This window comes from Talaromyces marneffei, chromosome 3 (genome assembly GCF_009556855.1).
Source record: "Talaromyces marneffei chromosome 3, complete sequence".
In the NCBI taxonomy this organism is placed as follows: Eukaryota; Fungi; Ascomycota; class Eurotiomycetes; order Eurotiales; family Trichocomaceae; genus Talaromyces; species Talaromyces marneffei.
In genome coordinates this window covers 3,108,641-3,133,992 of record NC_072350.1, presented here as the reverse complement: position 1 = coordinate 3,133,992, position 25,352 = coordinate 3,108,641, and the positions used below count along the sequence as shown (strand labels likewise).

General features: G+C 48.0%; 8 protein-coding genes across 8 annotated transcripts; 4 read left to right on the top strand and 4 right to left on the bottom strand.

Moving 5' to 3' along the window:
• Positions 1 to 498: 498 nt before the first annotated feature.
• EYB26_004868 (uncharacterized protein) lies at positions 499 to 1,593 on the top strand (the record flags this gene model as incomplete). The annotated part of the gene is made up of 3 exons (XM_054264159.1): positions 499 to 780; positions 864 to 913; positions 978 to 1,593. 3 exons carry the CDS (start codon positions 499 to 501, stop codon positions 1,591 to 1,593), a joined length of 948 nt encoding a protein of 315 aa, XP_054120134.1.
• A 401-nt stretch (positions 1,594 to 1,994) lies between these two features.
• EYB26_004867 (uncharacterized protein) lies at positions 1,995 to 3,131 on the bottom strand (the record flags this gene model as incomplete). Its single annotated transcript, XM_054264158.1, has 4 exons — positions 1,995 to 2,283; positions 2,349 to 2,498; positions 2,574 to 2,742; positions 2,810 to 3,131. 4 exons carry the CDS (start codon positions 3,129 to 3,131, stop codon positions 1,995 to 1,997), a joined length of 930 nt encoding a protein of 309 aa, XP_054120133.1.
• Positions 3,132 to 3,569: 438 nt separating this feature from the next.
• On the bottom strand, positions 3,570 to 4,370 carry EYB26_004866 (uncharacterized protein; the record flags this gene model as incomplete). The annotated part of the gene is made up of 1 exon (XM_054264157.1): positions 3,570 to 4,370. The coding sequence occupies one exon, from the start codon at positions 4,368 to 4,370 to the stop codon at positions 3,570 to 3,572; it is 801 nt and encodes a 266-aa protein (XP_054120132.1).
• Positions 4,371 to 5,535: 1,165 nt separating this feature from the next.
• Positions 5,536 to 7,692, bottom strand: EYB26_004865 (uncharacterized protein; the record flags this gene model as incomplete). The annotated part of the gene is made up of 3 exons (XM_054264156.1): positions 5,536 to 6,079; positions 6,132 to 7,443; positions 7,503 to 7,692. The coding sequence occupies 3 exons, from the start codon at positions 7,690 to 7,692 to the stop codon at positions 5,536 to 5,538; spliced, it is 2,046 nt and encodes a 681-aa protein (XP_054120131.1).
• Positions 7,693 to 9,872: 2,180 nt separating this feature from the next.
• Positions 9,873 to 11,756, top strand: EYB26_004864 (uncharacterized protein; the record flags this gene model as incomplete). Its single annotated transcript, XM_054264155.1, has 1 exon — positions 9,873 to 11,756. The coding sequence occupies one exon, from the start codon at positions 9,873 to 9,875 to the stop codon at positions 11,754 to 11,756; it is 1,884 nt and encodes a 627-aa protein (XP_054120130.1).
• A 2,396-nt stretch (positions 11,757 to 14,152) lies between these two features.
• On the bottom strand, positions 14,153 to 15,318 carry EYB26_004863 (uncharacterized protein; the record flags this gene model as incomplete). The annotated part of the gene is made up of 3 exons (XM_054264154.1): positions 14,153 to 14,188; positions 14,243 to 15,009; positions 15,072 to 15,318. 3 exons carry the CDS (start codon positions 15,316 to 15,318, stop codon positions 14,153 to 14,155), a joined length of 1,050 nt encoding a protein of 349 aa, XP_054120129.1.
• Positions 15,319 to 16,387: 1,069 nt separating this feature from the next.
• On the top strand, positions 16,388 to 17,394 carry EYB26_004862 (uncharacterized protein; the record flags this gene model as incomplete). Its single annotated transcript, XM_054264153.1, has 4 exons — positions 16,388 to 16,614; positions 16,680 to 17,058; positions 17,126 to 17,152; positions 17,209 to 17,394. The coding sequence occupies 4 exons, from the start codon at positions 16,388 to 16,390 to the stop codon at positions 17,392 to 17,394; spliced, it is 819 nt and encodes a 272-aa protein (XP_054120128.1).
• Positions 17,395 to 18,614: 1,220 nt separating this feature from the next.
• On the top strand, positions 18,615 to 25,018 carry EYB26_004861 (uncharacterized protein; the record flags this gene model as incomplete). The annotated part of the gene is made up of 4 exons (XM_054264152.1): positions 18,615 to 18,637; positions 18,707 to 21,185; positions 21,429 to 23,690; positions 23,741 to 25,018. The coding sequence occupies 4 exons, from the start codon at positions 18,615 to 18,617 to the stop codon at positions 25,016 to 25,018; spliced, it is 6,042 nt and encodes a 2,013-aa protein (XP_054120127.1).
• Positions 25,019 to 25,352: the final 334 nt, after the last annotated feature.

The following is a 25,352-nucleotide window of genomic DNA, read 5'->3' as shown; positions in this document are numbered from 1 at the left end:
GACTACCTGTCTGAATACCAGCGAATCACTTTCTATCGGCATTTAGAGCCTTGTCCATTCGGAGATATCAAGCGTGTATCGTAAATCGAAGACGTCGACTGTTTGTCAAGTCAAATGAAACAATTCCCTAAGAAGGAAAAGTAAAATGATGAGTACCGCAATGGTAATGCCCTTCACAAACAACCGGCCGGCTATTTGCACTGTCGATTCGGAATTTTCGCGTGATTAATCGATTAGACCTATCGCTCTAACATCAATAGTTAACGTGAATAGACAGCAGAAATGATGGCATCCATATCGATAATGGAGCATGCTTATTGGATGGATGTTGACCCGCAATGGTGCTTCTTTTCACCAGTCCTCTCATGACTCATGTCAACGAGTAAACAACCTCTTTCTACAACTTGCAATCTCTCAACCAACTTAAATAGAACCATAAAATTACATTACTCCAAACATATATCTGTTGCAAGAAAGAAGAAGAAGAAGAAGAAAAACATGGAGCGGAATTTCTTCCCCAAACCCTCAACGCCCCGTTCCAGCAAAACCGAGCTCCAAATCGGCGGCCTCAAGACATACATCTACGGCCTGGACCAAGCCCGAGAGCAAGGACACACTGATCTGGGCGTTTTGTACATTGCGCATGGCAGAACACGGTCATATCGTGATAGCGAGCCCTTGGCACACAAAATACTACATCAGGTTCGAAGCGATGCAACGCCCAAAAGAGCGGGGTTGATTGTTGTTGCGGTTGATGCACGGAATCATGGGGAGAGGAAGGTTCGTGCGTCGATATATCACCTTTGACCCTTTTTTACCGGTACCTAGAGTAACCCAGTGGAATATGCTAACATATACTACAGCTCAATGACATGACGAATATGGACTGGACTGAAGGGAATGAATCACATGCGTACGCTTCAATCTCAATAGAACCGTGAGAGAGAGGATGTTCCTATCTGACCCAAGACAAAAAGACAAGACATGCTCAGCGTAATCTCCGGAAGCGCGCACGACTACGAACTCCTCATAGACTACCTACCCACTTACTTGCCTGAATTCAACAGATTCTACAACTTCATGTCCGGCATCTCTCTCGGGGGCCACACATCCTGGCGCGTCGCAACCTCCCCAGTCGCCCAAAGGGGGAAACTCCACGGCGTCGCAATCATTATCGGCTGTCCCAAACTCACATCTTTGCTGCTGTCCCGTCTGGGAGTGGATCTCGAAGCTGCGGCGCAGAAATTCAGTGTCCCCATTGACCTCATCTACACAATCTCATACGATAAACTCTCAACAATCCTAACCGACCAACAACGACAACGCTGGCCGAGGGCCCTCGCCGAATTGGCCGCGTCCCTGGACCGAGTAACCGAACAATCCTATCCGAGGGACATCCCGACATACATTCTAAATGGGAAATTAGACCCGCTCGTGCCGGACAAGTTTACGGCGCAGTGGGTAAAGCAGCGTAGGGAAGTAGACAAGTATGACAATATCGAGTACTTTGTGCAGGAGAATACAGGGCATACATGCACGAATCAGATGGTGGATAATGTTTCGCGGTGGTTGGCGGGGTTGCTTAAGCAGTAGGCCATAGATATCGCAATATGGATTGGGAATATGAGATGTGTTTTCGAGGGATTTCGCACTGTATCAGAAGCTTAGCTGATCGGTGATGCCAGTTTCAAGATCAACCCGTCAACACAATCCTTAGCCCTAAAACCGTTCCCGTGCCTAACGAACAGGGGTAATCCAAACCCAGTGGCATTTCTCCGCCCCTTTCATTTAAAACCCTATTACTCGAGCGTTGTTGCGCACTGAATAGTGGTTGAAAAATTTCAGGTTGGTGATCATGTGAGTTGGGATGATGATGGTGCTGGTTATGTGTGAGGGAGGTAGTCATGTATTCCAGTACATAACCCCTATCTACGGATATATATACACATATACACATATATACATATAAACATACAACCACAATGGAATAAGCATTAAATACGTTTACCCCTCTCCCTCGCCTCAACAAAATCCCTCACCCTCTTCAAATCCAAGGAGATATCATCTCGTATCCATTCCTGCGTCCAATTCGGCAACGCGCGAATGTAGCTCGCCGCACCAATTCGGTCGGGGATAACGACTTGTCCACTGTTCCCGCTCAGTATATGTTTGACGATGACTTTTGAGACATCCTCGACCTCGAACATGGGTTGTTTGAGTTTCAATCCGGAGTCTATGATGGGTTTGAGCATGGGTGTTTTGACCCAGATTGGGTGGATGATACTATATCCCATCAGTCAGACGGAGATTCTTTTCTCAACGAGTGTGAGAAAGGGAGGAAGAAATACCTAGTGCGAACTTTCTTCGCATTATACCAATGCCTTATCTCCTGGGTGAGTCCCTCGTGAAAGGCAAGCGCACTGGCTTTACTACAACTATAATCCGTCATTTCGCCCAGACCCAAAAAGCTGCCCGCGCTCGCGATGGTGATGACATGGCTATGGTTCCGTTTGAGCATTGCGGGCAGGAATTCGCGCACGGTCTAGTAGTGGGATATCGTGTTGACCTCGAACACGAGCCTGATCACGGCCTCGGGTTTGTCGAGGATGGTGCCTTCCTTGCCGACACCGGCGTTGTTGATGAGCACCGTTGGATCGCCGTGGTCAGCGCGGATGTGGGTGGCGGCTTGGTGGATGCTGGAGGGGGATGTGACGTCGCATTTGTAGAAGAATATATTTTTTGCTTTTTTGTTCGTCAGCTACCTTGATAAACATACCACTTTAGAGAGATCGTGGGAGAGGAGGCACACGGAGAGGAGTGCCGGGCTCCTGGATATCGGCGACAATCACTTTTATGCCTCTTGATGCTAGATCGCGTGCAACGCTTTGCCCGATTCCGCTACATCCGCCTATCAACAGGACGATTTCGCGGGACCAGGCGTATTTGTCGGATGTCCAGTTGTTGAGCACGAAGCTGGACAGGGTGCGATTGAACGATTTGATGAGTGCGTATGCGAGCACGACAGCCAATACAATACGTGTGGTGGATGAGAGGAGGATGCTCTGGGCTGGTGGGGGGAGTTTCTGGATAGACTCAAAAAACAAGGTTTGGGCCGTTGCTAGTGCGTCCATTTTTTATCTCAATCGCTCCTCACGGTGGTAAGCCTTATCGATGTTAACATTGAGAGTTAGGTATGATGAGGACAGGCATCTATTTATCCGACTCGACTCGATGAGCCTCGGTATTCTCTATACCGGTAGGGTGCTAGCACATGGTATGGTATGGTTCATGCGGAATGAGCGCATCGATCTGCGATCAACATTGTTGGGGTAGTCTAGTCCAGCGCTAACCAGTAAACAAGTTAGATGTGATGGAGAGTCGTCGAGTCTATTCACAAAGTTGGGGAACTAATTAAGCCTGGTGGAGTCGGTTTGAGCCGAGGCTGTACCATACACGTGCATGCTTAGGGTTGATTAGGGTTAGATCTATGAGATGGATGGTGATCATATCACGAGAATTATAGAAGGTATGCTACTTCGTAGTACTCCGTAATTAGTTAAAATAAAGGCTTATCGCACAGTATACCCTCCATCAATCACAATATCCGCACCCGTGGTATACGTACTCGCATCGCTGAGCAGGTACACGTACGCCCCCTTGAGCTCCTTTGCATGTCCGTTGCGTCCCAGAGGGATCATCGAATTCCACAAATCCTGAATTTTTTGCGGCACAAAGTCCGACAGACCCGTATCAATATAACCCGGTGAAATGGAGTTGACGCGCGCAAAATCGCGCCATTCGTTAGCCAACGACCGCGCAAAGTGGATACATCCTGCTTTCGCGACGTTGTACGAAGTCTGTTCCTGAGGGAAATTTGCAATGTGGCCGGACATGCTGGCGGTAATGACAAAACTTCCTTTGCCTCTCTCCTTGAAATGGGGGCCCACGGCTTTGGCACAGTGGAAGGTACCCGTGAGATCGGTCTGAATGACTTCCTCCCAATCCTTCACGGAACCTTCCAAAATGCCCTTGTCAGCTGTTCGGCCGGCATTGGCCACGAACCCATCGATCTGGCCAAACTCCTTGATCACGTCCGCCACCAATTTCTCAACCTCCTCCCATTTCGCAACGTTGCATTTGTAAGCTTTAGCCTTGACGCCGTACTGTTTAGCCAGGTCGCGGGCATTTATTTCGCCGCCCTCGGGCCTAGAAGAATAGGTGAGCGCGATGTTGGCGCCCATCTCGGCGCAGCCGCGTGCTGCTTCGATGCCCATGCCGCGAGGGCCGGAGGCGCCGGTGATGATGATCGTCTTGCCTTTGAGGCTGAAGAGGTCGTGGAGGGAGTCTGCGGCGGGGACGGAGACAGGCATGTTTGTCTTTTTATCTCTCTCTTTTGTTTAGTGTTAGTAAGGTATTGAGGGCTCTGTACGGGAGGTATTGATGCTGGATGCATGAGATTGCAAAGACCAAGGGCGAGACAGGAGGGGACACGCAATATATATACCTACGTACCAGACTCCAGACCGTCTACTTACGTATCTAGCCTACGTTGGAACATACGACTACACTACCAACCCAATGCAATCGTCATACTACCCACCACAGCTACACGCAACAAATCATGTCGATTCTCCTGCTGACAGATCAGGGTTCCCCGTATTTATAAACTCTTTACTAAGCTCAACGTAAGCTGGATATACGGAATTGTCGCCCTCCCGTGCTTACGATGTATGATGTCAGCCATGGAGCGGAAGTACGGAACGGGGAAGCCCGGGTCTTAAGAAGTACCTTACATAGTAGGTATACATGCTTCAGTGCTACCCTATACTATGAAGGTACCCATTAGCTCTTAACTAGTCGGATAAGTATATCCACTTTCAAGCTGCTCAGTAAATGGTTGCTATGTATACCGGCATTATGAAATGATAGAATAAACATGCGTTGTGTCTACATCCGAATGTAGTCAGTCCATCGGATCGCTTTGTTGGTGAGTATGCGGGGTTAGGGCTTACTACATGAATCTGTCACATCGGAATTATATGTGAACGACTATAGTTCCAATTTCAGGCTGTAACTAATTGGTCAGGACTACAATATCCAGGATGAATGGAAATTAACCAATCAATCCAGTGTCTAGCTCTATACTTTTACGTCCCTCAGGCGTCAGTGACCCAGAACTATACCTGAAGTCTCGTATTCTCCATGCGGGGTTAGGGCCTATTACCACATACGAAAGGTCATCGAATATCCAGTATTCATTGATTCAATACTAGACTAGATACAAAAACAAAACGCCTCCGATGTGTATATACACGCCGTTCCAGACAATCCAGAAAGCAAAAAACAAAACTCCTACATTTCTCATCCGTGTGGTGTTTCGGAGAATGTAACCATAGCCCTGATGTAAAAAACTTTAACCGACCGAAGATAGAATGAAACCTAAGTGAATGGTGGTATATAGACTTGAAAGGAAATAATAAAGACGACGTAGGTTGTGTGTGTGTGTGTGTTGTGTGTTCTTTCGTGTTGTGGTGATCATAATGGATATCGATTTCCCGAATTCTCAGTCACGGGCGTCATCCGGCCTGCTCCCCGGCCATATCTTGGCGCTCCACCGCGCCCACCTCGAGGAATCGCGCCGGGAAGCTGAAAATCTGGATTTCCTTCCAGCAGCATATCCTGCATTCGCGGTCCTCGGTTCGTCGCTGGCACTGAAGGAGGAGGCGGGCCTTGCCATCTCGGGTTTATGGGCCGTTCCGATATTGATGTGAAATGACTGCCTTGACTTACATCGCTAATAGCTGGTGAGCCAGGTCCAAGATCACGGGCGGTTTCGCCGGGGATTTTGATGGGTGGTGGTGGTGGTGATGGTGGAGATGGGTGGTGGAGCTCACCAGCTGGTCTTCCTGGCATGAGCACCGAGGGCACGCCGTTGCCGCCGGTGTTATTTTCCTCTGTGAACTGCGGTCCAACATCCTCGTAATACTGATCGCCTGGTCGTTGTTGCGTGTGAGCAGGGCTATTGTTCATGCCCGGTTCGGGACCACGTTGCCATGCTGCGCGTGATGGTACATATTGTCTATTCCAGTTAGTATGATTCTTGTTTGAGAGGTCGGATAGGGCAAACTCACTCATTGCTATATTCACTAGTTGGACTTGGGAGAGATTCGTTATTGGAGAATCGTTGTGGCTCTGGCAAATCAACGTTCCTGACACGCAAGTTTGGCTCGCTATATTGAGGCATCATTTCAATTCCACCACCCTCGCCCATTTCTATGTTTGGCTGTGAAGCAGACGGATTGCGCGCTTGGTCGGGACCATACGGCCGTGAGTAATTGTTTGAATTGCTGCGAGTAGGACCAGGGCCGTAGGGTGCTCCGTCAGATGGTCGTCGACCAATGCCGGCTGCATACTGATCGTATCCGCCTGGTCCACCACCCCGTGGGGGATAACCCGGTGGAGGGCCGCGATTGCGAGGAACACCGCCAGGAGGAGGCCTCATTCCACCACGCATGGAACCACCTCGGCCATTTGGTGGAGGTCCGCGTCCACCACCACGACCGCCATACGGACCAGGTCCTCCTCGTCCATATCCACCGCGAGGAGGATAGCCGCGACCTCGAGGGGGTTGTCCAGGCGGGCCATATCCTTGAGGTCCTCTTCGAGAGCCAAGACTGCCGTCTGAATACTGATTTTGCAAGGTCCGATCGGAATTCGACCTGACCATACCGGCGTCAACGGGGCCTGTAGCTCCAGGGGGGATTGGATTTCCATATTCGTCTCGCGGTCCATGGTATCCCGGTCGCATCGGTCGCGAAGAATTTTCGTAGAATCCAGGTTCCTCTCCGCTAGTCAAAGGAATTTCATCGGTGTTGCGACTCGAAGCATACGTCGAAAAAGTTGGAGCTGAATCTGAATGCGAATTCCCAGTAATTAACGGAGCCTTTACATCGGTATTGATAGGCAGTGGAGGTGGGGACTCTGCTTCAGCAAGCTGTGCAGCCACAGCTTCGGCGCGTTGGCGATTGTAAAAGTTCTCGCCGCTCATTTCTGCGTTTTCTGCGACGAGCTTCTTGCGGGCTTTGCGACTGACCAAAGTGCGACGCATGGCACATGTGACAACTCCGCATGCAACGAGAATGATCGTCGCAGCGAGAACTATCCATCCTCCCCATTGAAGATGCGGTACGAACAAGAGAATATCGACTAAAAAGGCCAACAAGCTGACCAAAACCGTTGGTAGGAGAAGAATCAAAAGAGCGAGCAGATATCGTGGCGAATGGGAGGGTGAGTGAAGGTGAGAGGTCGCGGCCATGATAAAACAGACCAGAGTGAGAAAGGCGGCCACGGGATGAACGACCAGGATGGCGGAGAGGGAGTTTCGAGCGCTAGACGGAAGATTAAAGTCGCCATTGTCGCTCTCGTTGGTGCCAAAGATGTTTTCTATCCCATTAGCATTATTACTTTTTTTTTTTTTTTTGCTGTGAAAGGTTCAGACATACCAGTGTCGTATCCGACCCGAGCTGCTATGCACTGTGATCCCCTGCAATATCCAAATACGCCAAAATCGACATTTTGATAGGTCGCTAACGGAATCGCTTTGATAACGGGGGTTGAGAGGGTAGACAACAATAGCAGCGCAAAAGCAATGAATAGTAGCACGGAGAGAGGTGTCGCTGGTTTCAGCAGCATGGCGGCGGCAGCGGTAGTCTCGCAGATGCTAGATTACTAAAGAATAATTGTAGACAGATCTTGCGCAGGACGAGCCACGAAGCGAAAAGCAGGCACTGATTAGGTGATCATGGAGCTGGGAGACATTGGAGTGGTACGGCAAAAGGTCGGATGATCTGGTCGGTGGTCTCGATATCGTTGAGATTGTATAACGGCGACTCTGTGAGTGTGCAACAGCCTTATCTTTAAGGTTAAGGTGTAAGATTGCTTGAGAGAATTCCTGAGGTATACTGTAGTCGATTGCGAGTTGGAGACGGCAGTTGACAGCGTAGAGACAAAGCGAACGGGGTATGTAGTGAGCGAACGACGGCAACGAGCGAGATGGAGTTGGTTTGGTCGACGTAGTAGATACGGTAGATATTATTCCTGTCGAGAAACAAGCCGCAGTGATGACAGAAACAAGAAACGTCGCGCAGACTTCCAGAGTCCGTCCTGAGTTGGATTGAGTTGAGGCGGCGGCGTAAGGTAAGTCTAACGGAGAGAAGCCGGCGGGTCTTTCTTAGCCGGTCCCCACTGCACACAGCCCGCCAATGGTTGAATATCCACAGGTTCTCTGGAATTTCTACAGTCACATTCACAATTTGGTGGCTGGCCGAGGTGTCAAAACGGGACAGGGTCGCGATTAACGGCTGTCACTTCTGTCAAGTGTCAACTCAACTCAGTCAATTGCAGTTGACTGGATTCACCAATTCGAATTGCTCTACTACGCAGTATAGGAGCGAGATCTGGAGCGGTCTCAGGACAAAGGCAGATGAAATAACGGCCGGCCGGTCCACGGGGTTTCACAATGCACCGACTCAGTTTCAAATTTCTCGGAATTATCAGTGTAGCATAAGCCAAAGGTTGAAGATATTGTGGCTTGCTCGCCCCTTGGGATGATATGGATCCCGGCCAATGGAGAGGCGAGCAGAAGAATGGAGGCCATTATCTATGGAGTCTGGACTAGCCAGTGGATACTCTGCCATGATTTGACTCTTTGAGCGTTAATTTATTTAACTAATTAATTAGACAGCGGCATGCTGTTGGGCTTATTCTGTATGCGTAGTGCGTAGTACGTACTACGTATGATACGGAGTACTGAAGTAAGGGACAGGCAGTATACGTACTAAGTGCTCAATGCGACTACGCAGTCTTTTCGATGTTTCTTTTCGCGCACGATCGAATGGCGTACGTGACAACCCTAGCCCTAACCCTACGCGATGACGTCGTAGCCTCAGGTCAAGCTTTCTGCGCGCTTTCCTCAGAAGAGAACTGATCATCTCTCGTTCAATTCCTCTCCATTTCCAGGTCTCTTCGTTGTTTCCCTCATCATGGATACTCTCACACATCCTAATCAGCCAGTCAATCAACATGAACGACCCAGTAAACCTGAGGGCGTTGAGGAAAGTGAGTGACGAGTCTAAACAGATGTGGAGAGGATGGTGATCACCACGATGGACAGTCTGCGAAAGGAGCTGTAATATTTATCCTGTTTTTGTGTGTGATTTAGCTGCGATATCACGAACATGTTTATTGATTTTTGGGGTTTTCAATTCTATACCTGACTACGCTCTGTGTCGTCGTCCATCTGATTCTATACGATGATTCAGATGGAAGCTTGACATAACCTAATCTGACTCCGACCTCTCCCTTCCGTGGATTTCAAGTTATTGATTCATTTACATGATTCTCATGTTCGGTGAAGAGCTCTTCACTAATACTTACTCTCGACATTTTTACCTTGTACCACCTACTTCGAATCTCCATTCTATTCAAAGATCTGATAACATCTGGTTATTATTTACCTTGGATTTCTCCCCAGTTCATGCATGATCATTCATTCACTCAATCCCTACCTAAGTGGCTATGGGCTTTTCCCTTCCACTGGCTAGATTTAACGGTCCCCTGCGGCATACGGTAGGGGAATATGACGCAGTCTACATATGTAGCTACTCACTCAAGCTTTCTACGGTGACTTGATGGTCGATGACTCGGAATGTGACTATATCTTTCTCGTCCTCTTCTTCTTTCCTTTCCCCTCTGTCAACAACCAAAGATACTAACATTGAATGATCTTGGAGATCCGTATCCGAGATATCGGAAAGAGAAACATGAACAAGAACAAGAACAAGAGTAGGAGAAAACGGAAGAGGATGTTCAAGATGTTCTTTCTCAAGATATTGATATCTGCTTTTCTTATTTTGTGTTGTAAATATCTTTCACGTATCCTGATACCTGGAATACTGGTTGGTAGTCTATCGTTGACCCCTTTCATCTCCATCACAAGACGCCTACTTTCATCGGGAAGAACGAGGAAGCTACTCTCATTCCGATTCTTGCTTCTGGTCTTTCTTGTTGGGCTTGATCATCTCCCGTCGAGAACATACACATCTCCTCCACTTTCTACTTCTTCTTTAATATTCTCTAAATCATCGGCAAGATCACCCCTCGGCATCGGTGCCATCGCCGATGTGGTGCTATTAAGTACCTTCGTCGAAGTCACCGAGACCGTTCGGCCGCCTCCCGTTGCGACTGCGCCGGCACCAGCTCCAGATGGAAATGCGCCTGCACCTCAAACCACGAATGCAGCCACTGATCCTGTGGTGGCTACAGCTACTGCCACCGCTGTTGCTGCTAATACAGCTGTCGCGGTTGTGACAGCGTCAGGGCCAGATGGTTCACAGCCGATGCGGAGTGGTGGAGGACAGGCTATGGTTCAAGGGCCTGGTACTGCGGTAGTCACTTTTACAGCGGCTTCAACCGCTGCCCCAGTCACTGGGACCGTGGAGGATGTTACCTCTTATCAACCCGAGAAAACTCAGGCATCAGGATTTCTGTCGGGAACGAATACCCTTCTCACAACCACAAGTCACCTGACCGCGATCCCAGGGACTGCGCCCTCATTATCGGCGGTATCATTTCCAAACCCTACTTCCACTTCAGATTCCTCTTCTTCACAGAAGTTTCCCACCTACGCTGCTGGTCTGGCCTCCGGAACAGCAGTTATCGCTGCAGTAGGCGTAGGAGTGGCTATATACCTTGTGCGGAGACAGCACCGTCGTCATGGCCAGAGGAAGCATAGCCCCGTCCGAGAAATTGGGGAAGTCAATAATCGACCATTCTCAATGCGAAAAGTTAGCGAGGCGATGAGCATTACTAACCTAAACAAGGCTTGTGGTGGTGGTGATAATAAATTGACCAGCATGAAGCCTCCACCAGATATTGATCCGGACACCTGTTGGCCTCGAGGCGCAATACCACCTGACCCGGAACAACTGCGCGAGAGGATGGATGGTGAGAGGAGGAGAAGTGGCGGGAAGGAGGCATATGATTCAGCGCTGGATTTGGGGATTGGTTATGTCTCTTCTACTTCTACAACTCCTGCCGAAAGACGGGATGGGTATTTTGATGGATATACCCGTGAAACTACGCGTCCGTTATCAGAAATTTCAATGCCCGATCACATGAAACCATTCATGACGCCGCTGAGGTCGCGTCGTAGCCATGACTCTGTTCCGGAGCCAATTGATAGAGCGGGCGCCATATCGCCCGCACCGTCATCAATATATTCTCGTGACTTTTCTCGTCGTGAGAGTATAGTAACTAAATTCGGGCATATACATGCCCAAATCGATGGCAATAACAACACCAACAACTTCAATCCGCAAAGAGAAGAGTATCGTCTCCGCAAGGAGCAGGCCCGACAGTTTGGAACCTACGAGTTCATGGAGGAAGAAGAGGAAAGGGCTTGTGATGATTGGTTAAAAATGGGGAATGGAGCAGGAACGAACCAGAGACAAGAGGCAGGAGAAGCAGAGGAGTACAATAGTCGTCATTATGCCGCACAGCAGAATACCGCTAATCCAGGGATAGGGGGAATAGAACAACATGATGACTATTTCTCTGCACAGCATGCTGCCATCGATCAGGACAGACAAAGTCAATTTACAAATATCGATTTGAGCCAAGAGGAACCCCATTCTGAGGAGACAACGAATCAAAGAAGCTCCGGGGGTGTTTTCGGGAGGTTTTTCGGTAGAGGTTGAAGCTTTTTATCGGTCTATTTTCTCTCTCTCTCTCTCTCTCTCTCTCTTTCCATTGCATGTGCATCCCACTTGGCTCATTCATTATATGTCCCTTTCTCCGATTTACCTTCTTTTATTTCCAAGAATTTGCGTATTGATTTCAACTTTTGTATTTGCTTGCCTCTTGTGTACTTGCCTACCAACTTCTGTTTTGTTCTCGATTCCAATATACCCCTTTCCAGCATTCCTCAGGCGCTATATCTGTTTATTCATCTAGACAGGTCCCATCCTTGAAATTTCCTTTCTTTGTTTATAGATTTCTAGTTCAATTAAATTAAAATCTATTTCTTTGTGTCGTCGAAAAGTAGAGAAACACGGGGCGTGACGTACGCATACATAAGTGGTGACGTTCGTATATTTGTAGTTGTTACTTTCCATAGGGCCCGGAAATCAAGTACCTCACCATGGGATATAGATATAGAAAGCAGCATGTGTACTTGGACAAACTTGCATCAATCTGTGACGCTGCTTAACTGTATCACTGACCTTGCGTAGTATATAAAGTGTTGTTCTCGTTAGTGTTGTCCCAAACACAGTCACATTCAGGACAACCACCTCGCCTCCATCATACAACATTTGAAACAACCTTGGAACAATTACCAGCATACAAAACTGCCAGATATATAAAATGCCGGTCCTCCCATCCCTTAAGGACTCCACCTTCAACACCGACCTCCGTGACCGCCACCTACTCTACGACTACGCCGCCCAAGACGGGCACGATTTGCTCGCTGGTTTATGATATTCCTAAAAAAAGGATTACCACCTTGTTGGGATTCTCGAGGGGTCATTGGGATCGAAAGCGGATAAGCGTAACCCCAAGGATTTTGAGAAGTGGAGGGGATTGGCCAACGTAGGGGATGGGCAGGCTGATAGGGTGTTGTTGATTGAGCAGGCGGCTATTGTCGAGGGTTTTTAGAGGGAGGGGGCAGTTGGAGGGGGTTGAGATGGAGTGGCCTACTCTTTGATCTTGAAACTTGAAACTTTTCAGACCTCATCTACATGTAGTGTAAGGTAGTTGACATCTGGAAATATGGTTGATTTATGTGTCGAGGGTATATATATATACATATCTGTATGGATATATTGTTGAACTGGACATAATGCTGCATAATGTTCCCGTTCGAATACTTGATACAGACTCGTACTCGTTTGCACTAGCGCAATTTCTGACTCTAAACAGCGAAAGCAGAGAAGTTCGCTGGATTATGGAACGACTTCAAAGCCGAGCGAGGTTGGCGTTTCTTTTGGTTCTTGCAGTCATCATTGCAAATGTTTGCTTGCTTTATCTTTTGTTTCTAAGACATTGGGGTTACGTAGTAGCAAAGGATTACTGTTTGAGTATATTTTGTCTAACTTTTCTACTTTTTGTCGTGGAAATATGGGTAGTGCTAGTCTAACAGGGGAAAGCTCCGTGTATACTTCGTGATCTAGTGTTGATGTGATGCTATACTTGGACAATATGGCAGTAAATTCAACAACCCTATTAGGGCTTCTCCTCCTAGCCCTAAAAACCAACATGTCGCCATGGGTTAGGAGCAAGAATGAAATCTTTAACCATAATCAGGTAACCATAAAGACCAATCAAGTTATTAATATTATTTCTCACCTACAACAATATTATTGTGTCTGCCTCATAACCCGTTGAAGTCACCAGTTTAAGAAACCGCTTGCATACTGACCGTAAACATGGTACCATATAATAGCTAGGTAAGTACTTCATCGATAAGAAGATATCAAGACGAAACCCAACTCAATGTATAATGGCCCAGCCATTCAATAAAATTTCTATATCCGCGTCTAAGTAAAATAGCTCTTCGTAGGATAGGTAAACGAAAGCCCGCCAGAAGTCAGAAACATTGCACATGTGTAAAAAGTGTGAAAGAATCAGAGAGAGATATGAAAAATAAGGAATGTGTTGGTGGGTGGTAGGCATGTTTATATCCATCGCGCTGCAACGGACATTATAAAGAGAACATCGTACACAAGACAAATTATAGGAAGAAAGGACGATATGACAGATTTGGTATGGGGAGGAAATTGAATCCTCTTTCGCGGGGTGATCGATATGAGTTGGCGAAAGTATGACATGAGTAGGTGTGGTAGGGACAATTAAGCGACGTCATCTGTCATCAAATCGTTCAAGGTAGAAAAAAGACAAAGCAAGAATCGAAGATGGAAATGATTAGGGTACATGGTAAGAATGTACATATCTACAGCTGCTGAAAAGACGCCGTGATGGGTGAAAGAAGATAGGGAGAAATGTCGCTGGAATCAATGACGGTTCCGGGGATATAAAAATTGATAGTATGCGTGAGTTGTCGAAGTGGGAGATTTCGATAGCTGATGACTTATGATTATCCGGAAATCAGAACCCACAAAAGGAAGAAAATCTGGAGACAGAAAATCAGCGACGTCGACAGACAAAAGAATTGGGAGAAACATACCATTAAAACGCCAAACATCTTCGCAATAAGCCACCTATTCCCACTCATCCGTGACCAATACTTCATCAACTCGCGCTGCGCACCCTCGACATTATCGACAACATCTTCCGTGTTTGCGTCAATCCGTTGAATCATTTCAGATTGTTCGCTGACCATGGTCGCTAATTGACCGAAAATACCCCCCAGCTCATTGATAGTTCGTTCAATGGCTTCAATGGCTTCGCCTCGCGCTTGGATATATGTATTTTCGGGCTGAGCCTCTTCCATCATCAACAGCTGTTGGTCTGATGCTCCACGATTAGACTGGCCTAGCACAGAAGACGAGGAGGGTTCGAGTGTAAGGAGATCGGAAGAGTTGCCGCCGCCATGACGGAAACCGGGCTGTGGCGTTCTGCTGCGCGGTGCGATATATAGAGGCGAGTCTGATCGTTGAGGGTCAAATTGAGTTTGACTTTTTGACGATACAGAGGAGACGAAATTCTCCGTGCGTGAACGAGAGGCTTGAATATTCTTGGTACGGACTTCCAAGACTTCCTTGAAGTTTGCGCCTACATCCGCAAGTTTCCCTTGTAGCATGACGACGACATTGTCGTTGTGTTCTCCCTCCTGATCAGTTTTGTTTCGGCTTGCTCGAGGGTGTTGGGATAAGGTGAGGGCTTGTAATTGTGCGATTTGTTGATTGAGCGATGCCAGGTCTTGTTTAATGACATAGGTGAGTTCGGAAATTTCGACGGGTCTGTCGTCGAAAAGTGTCTTGCGTTTGGCCACTATTGCAATTCAATTAGCTCAGCTTTATCACCATCGTGAATGTTTAATTGCTAATACTTACACTCTGCCAACCGCTGCAATTTCGCAGTCGTTCCAGTGATCCCTCGACCGATCTCTGCCGCCCGTCTAGCGAATTCCGACCTCCTCTTTCCTGGTCCTTCTGGACTTCCGTTCGCTTGGCGGCGCTGTGAATCTGAAAGCAAGGCCTGGCGCTGAGCGCCGACTTTGTTGGAAGCCATCCTCTTCTGGGCTTGTCCAAGGATGGACCGGAATTCGGTCGTCCGGTCCTGTATCGAAGCCATAGTCATGGTGAAGTTTGATTATTATTATGCACGAATGATTTATGTCGACCTCGCTCGTGCTTGCTGTGTGAAAAGGAGCGGATGTATGTTGGAAGATAGTTCGCAAGGAGGCAACGATTTGGGGGCGCAGCGGATAGCGTACGTGTTACTTCGATTCGGTACGGAGTTCAGGACGGTTCACAATCTCTTATTATTATGAGTGCAATCAGAAAAATTGAATTTATCGTGAGTGGATTGCTTGCTCAATATGATCGTGCGGGATGAGCAGATGCTGTTAACGAAGGACTAACTAGCAAGTCGTTGTTCTTCATTCAACCCCGTACAAGAGAAGACCAACAATCTTGACGGCGAGGCATCCGCCGAAAACGGCTTAGTGGCCCGCCCATGTCACGTTTCAGATTTCCTGAAGCGTTGATTGGCTGTTTACGGAAGCACATGGCAGCTAGGCTGAAAACGGAATAGTCTTTTCTGCCCTTGGTGCCTTGAATTTAAGGCAGCAATGCTGTACCTGTATGAATCGGCATCAGGTTCAATTCTAACAGATCAGACTATTACTGGGAACGGCGAGATAAACTTGTTGGGATTATATTATGTCTCTCTATTTTGCACATATATTGGAGACTATATTTATGGACTACGACACGGACCGAAACCTAAGTCCCATCATCAGCTTCGAAAGAATTCGATCTAGATCCGCAGCGAGCGGGCGGCCTTTGTCCCGCTGTGACACATGCCTCTGCTTCCTTCCACACATCCCAATCCCCCAACGTCCTGCCTGACATGCAACTCTTATAACTCGATTAATCGGTAACATTACCGCACTTCATACAACCAAATATCATCTCTGTTAATCCATACAAGCACCAATTGTGTGACTTCATTCGGTCGGAACGTTGCCATCCAACATTAGACTCGCGGCTGTGGGGTAAAATAGGTACCGGTATCCAAATCTTATCGGAATCCGTCGCCAGTCGTGAGTCAAGACCAAAGCACCGCCATCTTGCCCACACCTCTTGACATCTTCTCCTTGAAATATATCCATGGCCGATAGTATATCGTCTTTACGCCAACCCTCATGAACCAGGACTCGACTTCCGCCCAGGATGGGTCGCGAGTCAATGGTACTGCGAAACTCCCCTCCGGATCCGACGCCCCCCGCACTCTCGAAGAAGTAGCCGTTGACCTTCGGAAAAAGGTGGATAATCTATTGGAGCTTCAGACTGATGATGAGCTGTTACAAAATCTGCAGAAGCAGATTCGTATATCTATGAAAGTTATTGAGGATTCGTTTCAGCAGTATCGGTATGTCGTGGCATGATCCTAGGCCATGCAAAGTGGTGACTGACAATGAATATATCTTCAAATAGACCCCAAGAATTGTCGCTGTCATATAATGGCGGCAAGGATTGTCTCGTCCTATTAGTACTGATTCTAGCCTGCCTCCCTTCGTCGTTACCTACGGATTCGGGATTTCCGAAAACCCTCCAATCCATTTTTATAATTCCATATAAGTCATTCCCGGAAGTCTATGAGTTCGTTCAAACATCCTCGAAAGATTATTTTCTGGACTTGACTCGCTATGAGCTCCCAATGCGCGCTGCGCTAGAGGTTTATCTGAAGGATCGACCGAATATTAAAGCCATATGGATTGGGACCAGACGAGTTGACCCCAATGGTGGGCTTCTTAAGCATTTTGATCCTACGGATAAAGATTGGCCTCAATTTATGCGGATACATCCCGTTATTGTAAGTTATGATCTCATCTTGTTGGGAGAATCTTTCCAGCTAATCAATTTGTCGTTTTTTCTTCCAGGATTGGCACTACGCAGAGATTTGGGCTGTAAGTGATGTGACTTCGCTATATGGACGGGATGGCAATAAGCTAACGCACTACAGTTCATTCGCCATCTAGGCTTGGACTACTGTCCTCTATACGACCGAGGCTACACCTCTCTCGGAGGGGTTAACGATACGTTTCCCAATCCTGCCCTCGCCATCCCGGGTGATCAATCCAAGTTCCGACCAGCCTACAAACTCAAAGAAGATAACGAAGAGCGTCTTGGCCGTGACCGGAAAAAGTGAATATCTCCCGAGAGGCGTCGCGCTTATTTGTTCTATGTATAGATAGTGTGTTCGGGGAATATTGATGGGTTTTCATGACAATTAGCCATGTCTAGTTGAGTTTAAAGCGAGATATGGAATATACCCCGACAAGGCACAGACAGGACCGAGACATCTTGGCCTTGGATAGAAAATGTGACTCCCGTCATAGAATATTAAATTATAGCATACAATAGATGGTTATGACTTGTTTTACCCATTGCAAGAGTTGAATTGTCCATCATTCTTGGTGGTGTCAGTCGACATCGTGGATATTTAAGTCTATGTAGAGGCGGCATCCATCGGCGTTTTTTCACCACCTCGCATACTCTACAGAGTAATAGTCCTGTGGATCTCAAATTGGGCTTTCGATCGTGTGGGAAGATTGATGATCGGTAAATAACGTATCTGTCGTGAGTCTGAAAGGAAACGATCTCGATTTGCGGGCGAACTAAGACAATGATTGGGCATGAGGTGTGGAGTATCTGCTGAGGTCACACAGTATGTGTCGCATAGTAATTACGAACATGACATTGAATTAAGTATCATATCGAGGACATCGTGGCAAAATGAATCCTCATCTAATCTATTCGCAAAACCAGAGATTCTCCATTAGGCGATTTAGGTGAAGTTTGTATGGATCTGGGTGATATAAGACGCCGACACGCTAAACCGTATTCAGACTGCCCCCGTAACTGAGGAAGTGGCGACCGGCCAACCTTAAGGGCTTCCTCTTTCCCACCCCCCCTCCGCGCCTTCCCTGGCAACGTTCCAGGGTTCGGCTCTTAAACTTCTTTTGTTCTTACCTTCGATGAGGTTGCCTGGTTGCTGTCCTTTCTCATATTCATCATCCTTTTACCCGCAATTCATTGTGTGTCATCTTTTCGTACAGTGAAATTCTTCTTTGTGTCTGCATCATCATACAATCACGAGTGCGAGTGCGTACTTCACAAGTCTTCGACCCGCAGACCAACAGTGTAACTCCCTCGGTGGAGCTCAGATCTGCAACTGCTTGTTGCACGTTGTCTCCGTTGCTAACTCTGCCGGAAACTCATTTTGACAGGAACAACAGTATCATCTCTGCCTGGCCTGCGCAGTCTTATTTCAGTGCATAGTGTATACTATGCTTTGAAACGATAATTGCTTTCCTGCATGTTGTCGTTGTTGTGCTTGTTGTCTAGTTTTTCCTCGACGAGTCCATAATGTCTGGTCCTTACCGGCCTGGGTATGTCCACTCCCGGGTTTGTCGCGCATGACTTGTACTATATGGATGCTAATATTTACTTGATTATAGATATCCCGGAAATGCAGGAACACCGTTAAGTCCTGCTTCACAAGCAAATCAACCAGTCTCGTTTAAAACCGACATTAATCGCAAGAAGACGAAGAAATGGGTAGCTGCCAAGTCTTACTCCTACGACGGCGATGATTGGGGTGACGACGACGACGAAGAGGAGGAGGAAGAAGACCAAGTAGAAGAAGCGCCACCGGTACCAGATACGTCGCGTTCCGCTCCTGCTGTGCAACAGCTGGTACCAAATCCTGTCGCGCCCGCAAATCCGAATGTCGAATCCGCACCAAGACAAGCGCCAACTTTTGTTCGACCTGCAGATATTTACAAACGGATGCAAGAGGAGAAAAAAAGGGAGCGCGCGTCGCAGGAGTCTGGGAGATCGAATACAGTACCCGCAGAAGGTGCGGCCGCTTCTTTTGCTCCGACTCCTGAGGTTCATCAAAACACCAGCAAAAATGTGCCATCGCAACAACCACCGGGAGATACACGATCACCATTACCATTAGTCATACCCGAAGTCAAACGGTTGTCTGGATTCGGGCAAGATCTTTTTGGTAACACGAGCCAACCTGACCAAGCGGCACAACCTACACATAGTCTAGAAGCCCCAGAGGCAGTTAAAGGTTCGTCTTTGCATCATAACCCATCTCTCGGCTTCACCTCTGTGGTTCATCAAGCATTTGATGTGGAAGAAACGCCTACCTCCAGTTCTGGAGGCTTCAGCCGCTCAAACAGTGATGGCACGTCCGTCATTAGTCCGATTATCAGTCCGTGGAAGTCGGAGACTGACAAGACGCCTACAATTGCAGAAGATCCTACGGCGGAAGCGTCTGCACAAGAACCACCTGCAAACTTCAAACTTGGTCATCGATGGGACTTGAGCATACCCTCTCCCGGGAACGGACCGGATCGAGTTCCAACGATTGCCAATGCTGATGAAGGACAATCTGCTGTAGTTAGGTCATCATCTCAAGATAGCTATACTGCTTCCGAGAGGGATGATCCCGAGTCTCCAGCTGCCAGGGAGCAAACTATGTCTGGGGAAGCTACTCCCCGTCCCTTATCGGCCGTTCAGCAGAGTTTCGATCAATTGAAATTAGAGCCTACCTCAACAGAGAGCGCCATTCAGCTACCAAGCGAGGAGAGTCACCCACACGTACCATCACCACTTCAAATACCAGATGAACAGCCACCACACATTCCACAGATCGCACAACCCTTGACTGTCGATGAATCCCCTGTTACGGAAGCTTCTCCTCAGGATATGGAGAGTGATCGTCTTCGAAAAGAGATTATGCGCTCTTTCAGCAGCGACGAGATACCCGGTGTTGTTCCGGTGCCACAGGCTCAGAATATCGATTCCGAAGAGCCCAAATCTCGGCCTCACCACGAAAGTACGTATTTGCCTAGTGAATATGACAGCTACTGGGGCGAGCAGGGGATCCCTCCGACCAGTCCACTGCAGGTCAGGTCTGCTATCTCGCCTTCTGAGCCTGTCACTCTCGTTATAAACCCTCAGTCGACGGAAAACGCTCCCTCCACTGAACCTGTGCAAAGTTCCGGTGCATCCAAGCCACGCCCAACGTTGAAGAAGAAGTTCTCATGGGAAACATCTGACGACTCTGAAGAAGATGTCCTTGAAGAAACCCCAGTCTCTGCGGCATCTCCTCACTCCACGCAACCACAACCAGTTGTCGCTGCGGTATCGGAAACTATTGATAGTATTTCAGTGCCTCTGCCAAGTCAAACTTCTACCGAGATAAATCCAGAAGCCTTTGGCAGCTCAAACATCCAGCCTTCTTTGCCGGAGTACCCCACAGCAGAGAAGGAAGTTCTTGAGCAATTCGAGAAGCAAGCAGAAGAACCCCAAAGCACCCTGGAATATATTGCACCAATTCAGGAACCTGAACCTTCCGCATTCAGTGAGATAGATGGCAATACTCTTCCACCCCAAACACAGCCTGTTACTGCTCCGGTCAACGAAGCATCATTGCCAACTTTCCGTAAAATAATGGAGATTTCGGCAGCTAGTGAAAAAATACAGGTATTCAACGACACCCGGGAACAGTTTGCCCATATTGATAGCGGTCTGTCCGACTGGATTCGACGTTCAAGCGAATCTCTTCCCGAGCATGCAGATTTGATCCAAGCCAATGGCAGCCTACCAGGTGGTGTACCAATTAGCGGGTTACCTCCTAGGGCTAAGTTCCCAAAATTGTCCTCTCTCGGAAACTTATCTTTACCGTCTACTTCATCGCACGGTCCAGATGGGTCCGGTTCTGGGTTTACTCCTGGACATAACAGGCGTGGATCAGGCTCGCATATTACCGGTGTCATCAACAGATCGAATGTTGAATCTAAAGGAAAGGATTTCCTTCACAGTGCTGGAGCTCTAGGTGGAAAGGCTGGTGGAAAGGCTGCTGGAGCTGCACGTGGACTATTCGCCAAGGGCAAGAACAAATTTCGAGGAGGCGACAAGGTAGATTGATTTTCTTTTTATAACTCCATATTTTGTTTATTTCACCACATTAATGTTCGTGATTTTGGCTTTTTGGGCGATTTCATCTCGTTCTTCTGTTGTTTTTCACGTTTGTGGTCGAGTCGGTCATGCTAGCGCGTAGTTCAAGGCGACTGGAAGCAGAAGTTTCATCTGATGTATATGTACCTTCAGCTACACGAAATCTCTAGTCTATACGATTCTAATTCGGTGTTTTTCTTGTAGGGAATGTCGTCCATATTCCGCGCCCAGCGGCGCCAAAGTTGGGCAACGAGCACTGCTGACTCTGATGCTCAATCTTCTGAACTAGAATTTGACGACCAACAAGAAATAGTCAATTTTTCAGTCACTTCACGATACTCATTACAGCCCGTTCCGCGAATCCCATCGTTGAGACTTGGTGATGGTAAATTATTTGGAGACTCGTTTGATGGCGGCGAGGCGTTTTCGATGCATGCGCGGTCTTTCTCCGCTGATTTCAGTGGAAAGATGAGATCGCTTACCGAAGGAGAGCCTATTGCATTCAGACCGGAGAGGACCAGTTCTTTGAGACGGACGATGATGGCTTTCGAGAGCGACCCTGATAAGAGTAGTAGGGCTGGAGATTCGTCTACGGTGCAGGATGGTATTTCAATTGCGATGGGTTCACATGAGAGTGGTGACTTGGGGAGTGTGGAGGACCTTAATACTCCTATAGTTGCGACTAGCATCCATGGCACAAACAATACAATACTCGAGAGAAAGCCAGGGGAAACTTCTGTTGGAAAGAGCGGACCGCCCCATACGGATGTTCATACCATGGACAAAGATCGTTCTAGTTCGGCGAACAATGTTGGTAATTATTCCCAACCGAATACGACTAGTCACGAGGGGACTATTTCACCACTCAATGTTTCCCCACAGATGTCACCACCTCTGAAACACGAACCGTCGCAGTCAAACAACCAGGTGTCGCGATTAAGCCAAAACAATGATATACCTGATACGGCATCCCCCCAACCTACCATCAAGCCTACGATGCAGCAAACACTGCCTGATGCCGTGAACTCAATGGATGAAAGTTTTCGTAGCCCAGTTTCACCTCCACTACCTCAAGGTAGCAAATTAGATGTCCCAGAGCCTGCAAATCGACGAGACTCCATCATCTCCCAAATATCGGAGATTAGTCAAGATGAGATGGATCGGATCCGCGAAAAGTTTGACGAAGATGGAGTTTACGCTGGACTCGGAGACCCATCGCCCACGCGATCTCAGGTCTCAGATCTCACAGAGGACGACGATGACGTCGATGACGCTATAAGAGAGAAGCTAGACGAAGCTGGGTTCCACTCTGATCCAGAAAAGGACACTTATGAGAGCTTTCCTAGACCCGCGACAGCCTCATCAAATCAACAGGCTATACGTGTTGTGAGAATGTCTCGGTTTTCTATTGATAAGAAAACGATGCAAAGCACCGAAGAGGACACAACACGGCACTCCAGATTCTCGTTCGAGGGCGAGGGGAATACACTTGCGGAACAGGCAGAGGAGATGCTTGTCAGCGGGCATGCACGACGCTCAAGGCAAACTGACTACCCCGGCGGAAATGATGCTGGACTGGAAGGATCTCAAGTTCCTGTAACCCTGGGTGAAGACGCACCGGATGAGGCTCCACCACCCTTCCCTGATAGTGGGGCTGAATGCAGGGAAGACCACAAGGAGCAACAAGAACCCCAAGAACAGACTCCAGCGTATGATGATAATAATCCGGATCGATGCAACGGACAATCTTTGCGAGCAAAAAGGGCCAAAAGTCCGCCTGGATATCAGCCAATTCAGTCTCCGCCACCGTCGCATATTGATACGTTGTGGAAGACTGGCCGATTACAGGATTTGCGCACGAATCGTGATTCAATCGCATCTTCGTCCGTGTCGTCTATAAGCAATCCGAATGTTAACCCAAACGCTCCTAGAATGACAGTATCACCAGGACCACCTCTTAGCGGTGGTCAGAATCAACGTCGCCTAAGTCACAACGTCGAATCAAACCACCCACAAAACTTACCGTGTATCGGCGATGTGACTGCATCCGATAGACCAGGTTTGTCACTATGGGCAAATCACGGACGGCCTGAACAAAGCCAACAACATTCTTTCGACGGATCTGGGTTGAATCCTCCAATTCTTTCCGGTAGCTCCTCTGGAAGACGTGATAGGGACAGTCTTCATAGTGGTGATAGTATGGCAGTACAGGCTGCTTCTTCTCGTCAGGATTTACGCACGACACCGTCGCCATTGATTTATGGTAGTGAAACTGCTTCGGAACATTCCAATCACGGTAAAATGTCTACTCAACTTCTGAGTAAGGTCAAGTTTATGGGGAAGAGGACCAAGGGTGCTCCAGCGCCCGCCAGTGTACCGCTGGTAGAGGCGGTTGACGCCAAGGTTGTTGAGAGAAGGAAAGAAAAGAAGATTGATGGAAAGAAAGGGGCTTTATCGAGATTTGGGGTGAGTATCCAAACATAGTTTCATTTTCCCTAGCTGAGCTGACATTTTAGGGTATCTTTAATCGCGCGGGCCCCAATCAGCGACCTGGAGAAAGAGTCCAACCGGCCCAAAACTCTCAAGCTAGTCACGATTCTTGGGGAAATGGTGCGCATCCAAGCTATCCGCCAGCAGCAAACCAGCAGCAAGGCTATATGCCGACAACGGCATCAAGCCGGCACACCTCGATGCCAACACAGGATAAAGGCCTACCACCTCCGCCAGGTGGATATTATGCTCCTCCTTCTAAGCCTGTCTATGAACCTCCTGTCAACTACGGGCACCAGATAAACCCGCAATATGAGAACGCTTATGTGGGTGGATATCAGCATACACCGGCGCCAGCTCAGTATGCACCAAGCAATGGACAGTATTCGCACCCTTCAACACTGCCGCCTCAGTCACCACCGTTTCAATCTCAAGCACAGCTACGACAGCCGCAGCTACAACCCCAACCAGCGCAGTACGAACCAAGCAATGACCACTATGCTTATCACTCATCGGCTCCTCTTCATTCCCAACCACAGTTACATCGACAACCAGAGCAATACGCACCACGCGAGGACCAGTACGCCTATCAGCCATCTCAGCCCCAACCACAGCTCCAACCACAACCCCAAAACCAAATCTCCACCTCCAGCCGGTCCTACAACAACATTTCCCCAACCATCAACAGCAGTAACAGCAGAGCCTCCAACGCCTCTCCCGGACTCGAACAATCCCGCAGCCGTGCCCACGACCTACGCGTGCGTTCCCGCAGCCCCCGACCCGTCCAAATGCGCACAACAACATCACGAAGCGAAAACGTCAATTACGCTGACCCAGCATACAATCTCGGCAAATTTCACGCCGTCACAGAAACGGCCCGGATCGGTGATCAATCGCTACCGTTTCCGATCACGCTTCCAGAAGATTTGGCCAATGGAAAGTTGTCGCCTAGGAACTCGATACAGCCTGAATCATCTATATTCCATAATCGAAACAAATTTTCTGCCGGAGGAGAAAATGCAGGATTGAGCGTCAACCAGGAGACTCGAACGTCTATCATGTCTGACAGTGCAAGTGCCGGTCCTACAACCACCACAACACCAAGTATTACTACACCAGGCCACAATAATCGCGCGAGGAATTCGGAAACATACGAAACAAGACCCGTAATCGCCAAAAACACAAGCCCCGTCGAACTTCCCGTGCCCAGTGATAGCGACGAGGAGGAGATCGTCATGTCTAGCACCGCATACCCCGGGCAGGAATGGCAACCTGCTGGGTTTGAGCAGTGGATGCCTTACTAACCCCCCTTCCTTTGGCACATTTATACCTATTGATATCATTCATATATATATATATATACGACCTAACACCCCATTTTCCGCAAAAAGTTTTGGGCTGTTTATTTGTTGATTTGTTGTTGGATATAAAAAACATATGTGCGAGATACCCGTTTTCTTTTCAATGTTTCTTTCGTTTGATATCATTAGCGTGTTTTCACTCCTTCTTTTCGATTCTTGAATGTATTTTTTTTGGGGGGGGGTGGGGGGGGGGTGAATATGAATATAATCCGGATGTGGTTTGAACATAAATTTGATTCTTGCCGGATATTGGCAGTTTATAATAGGTGTACATAGA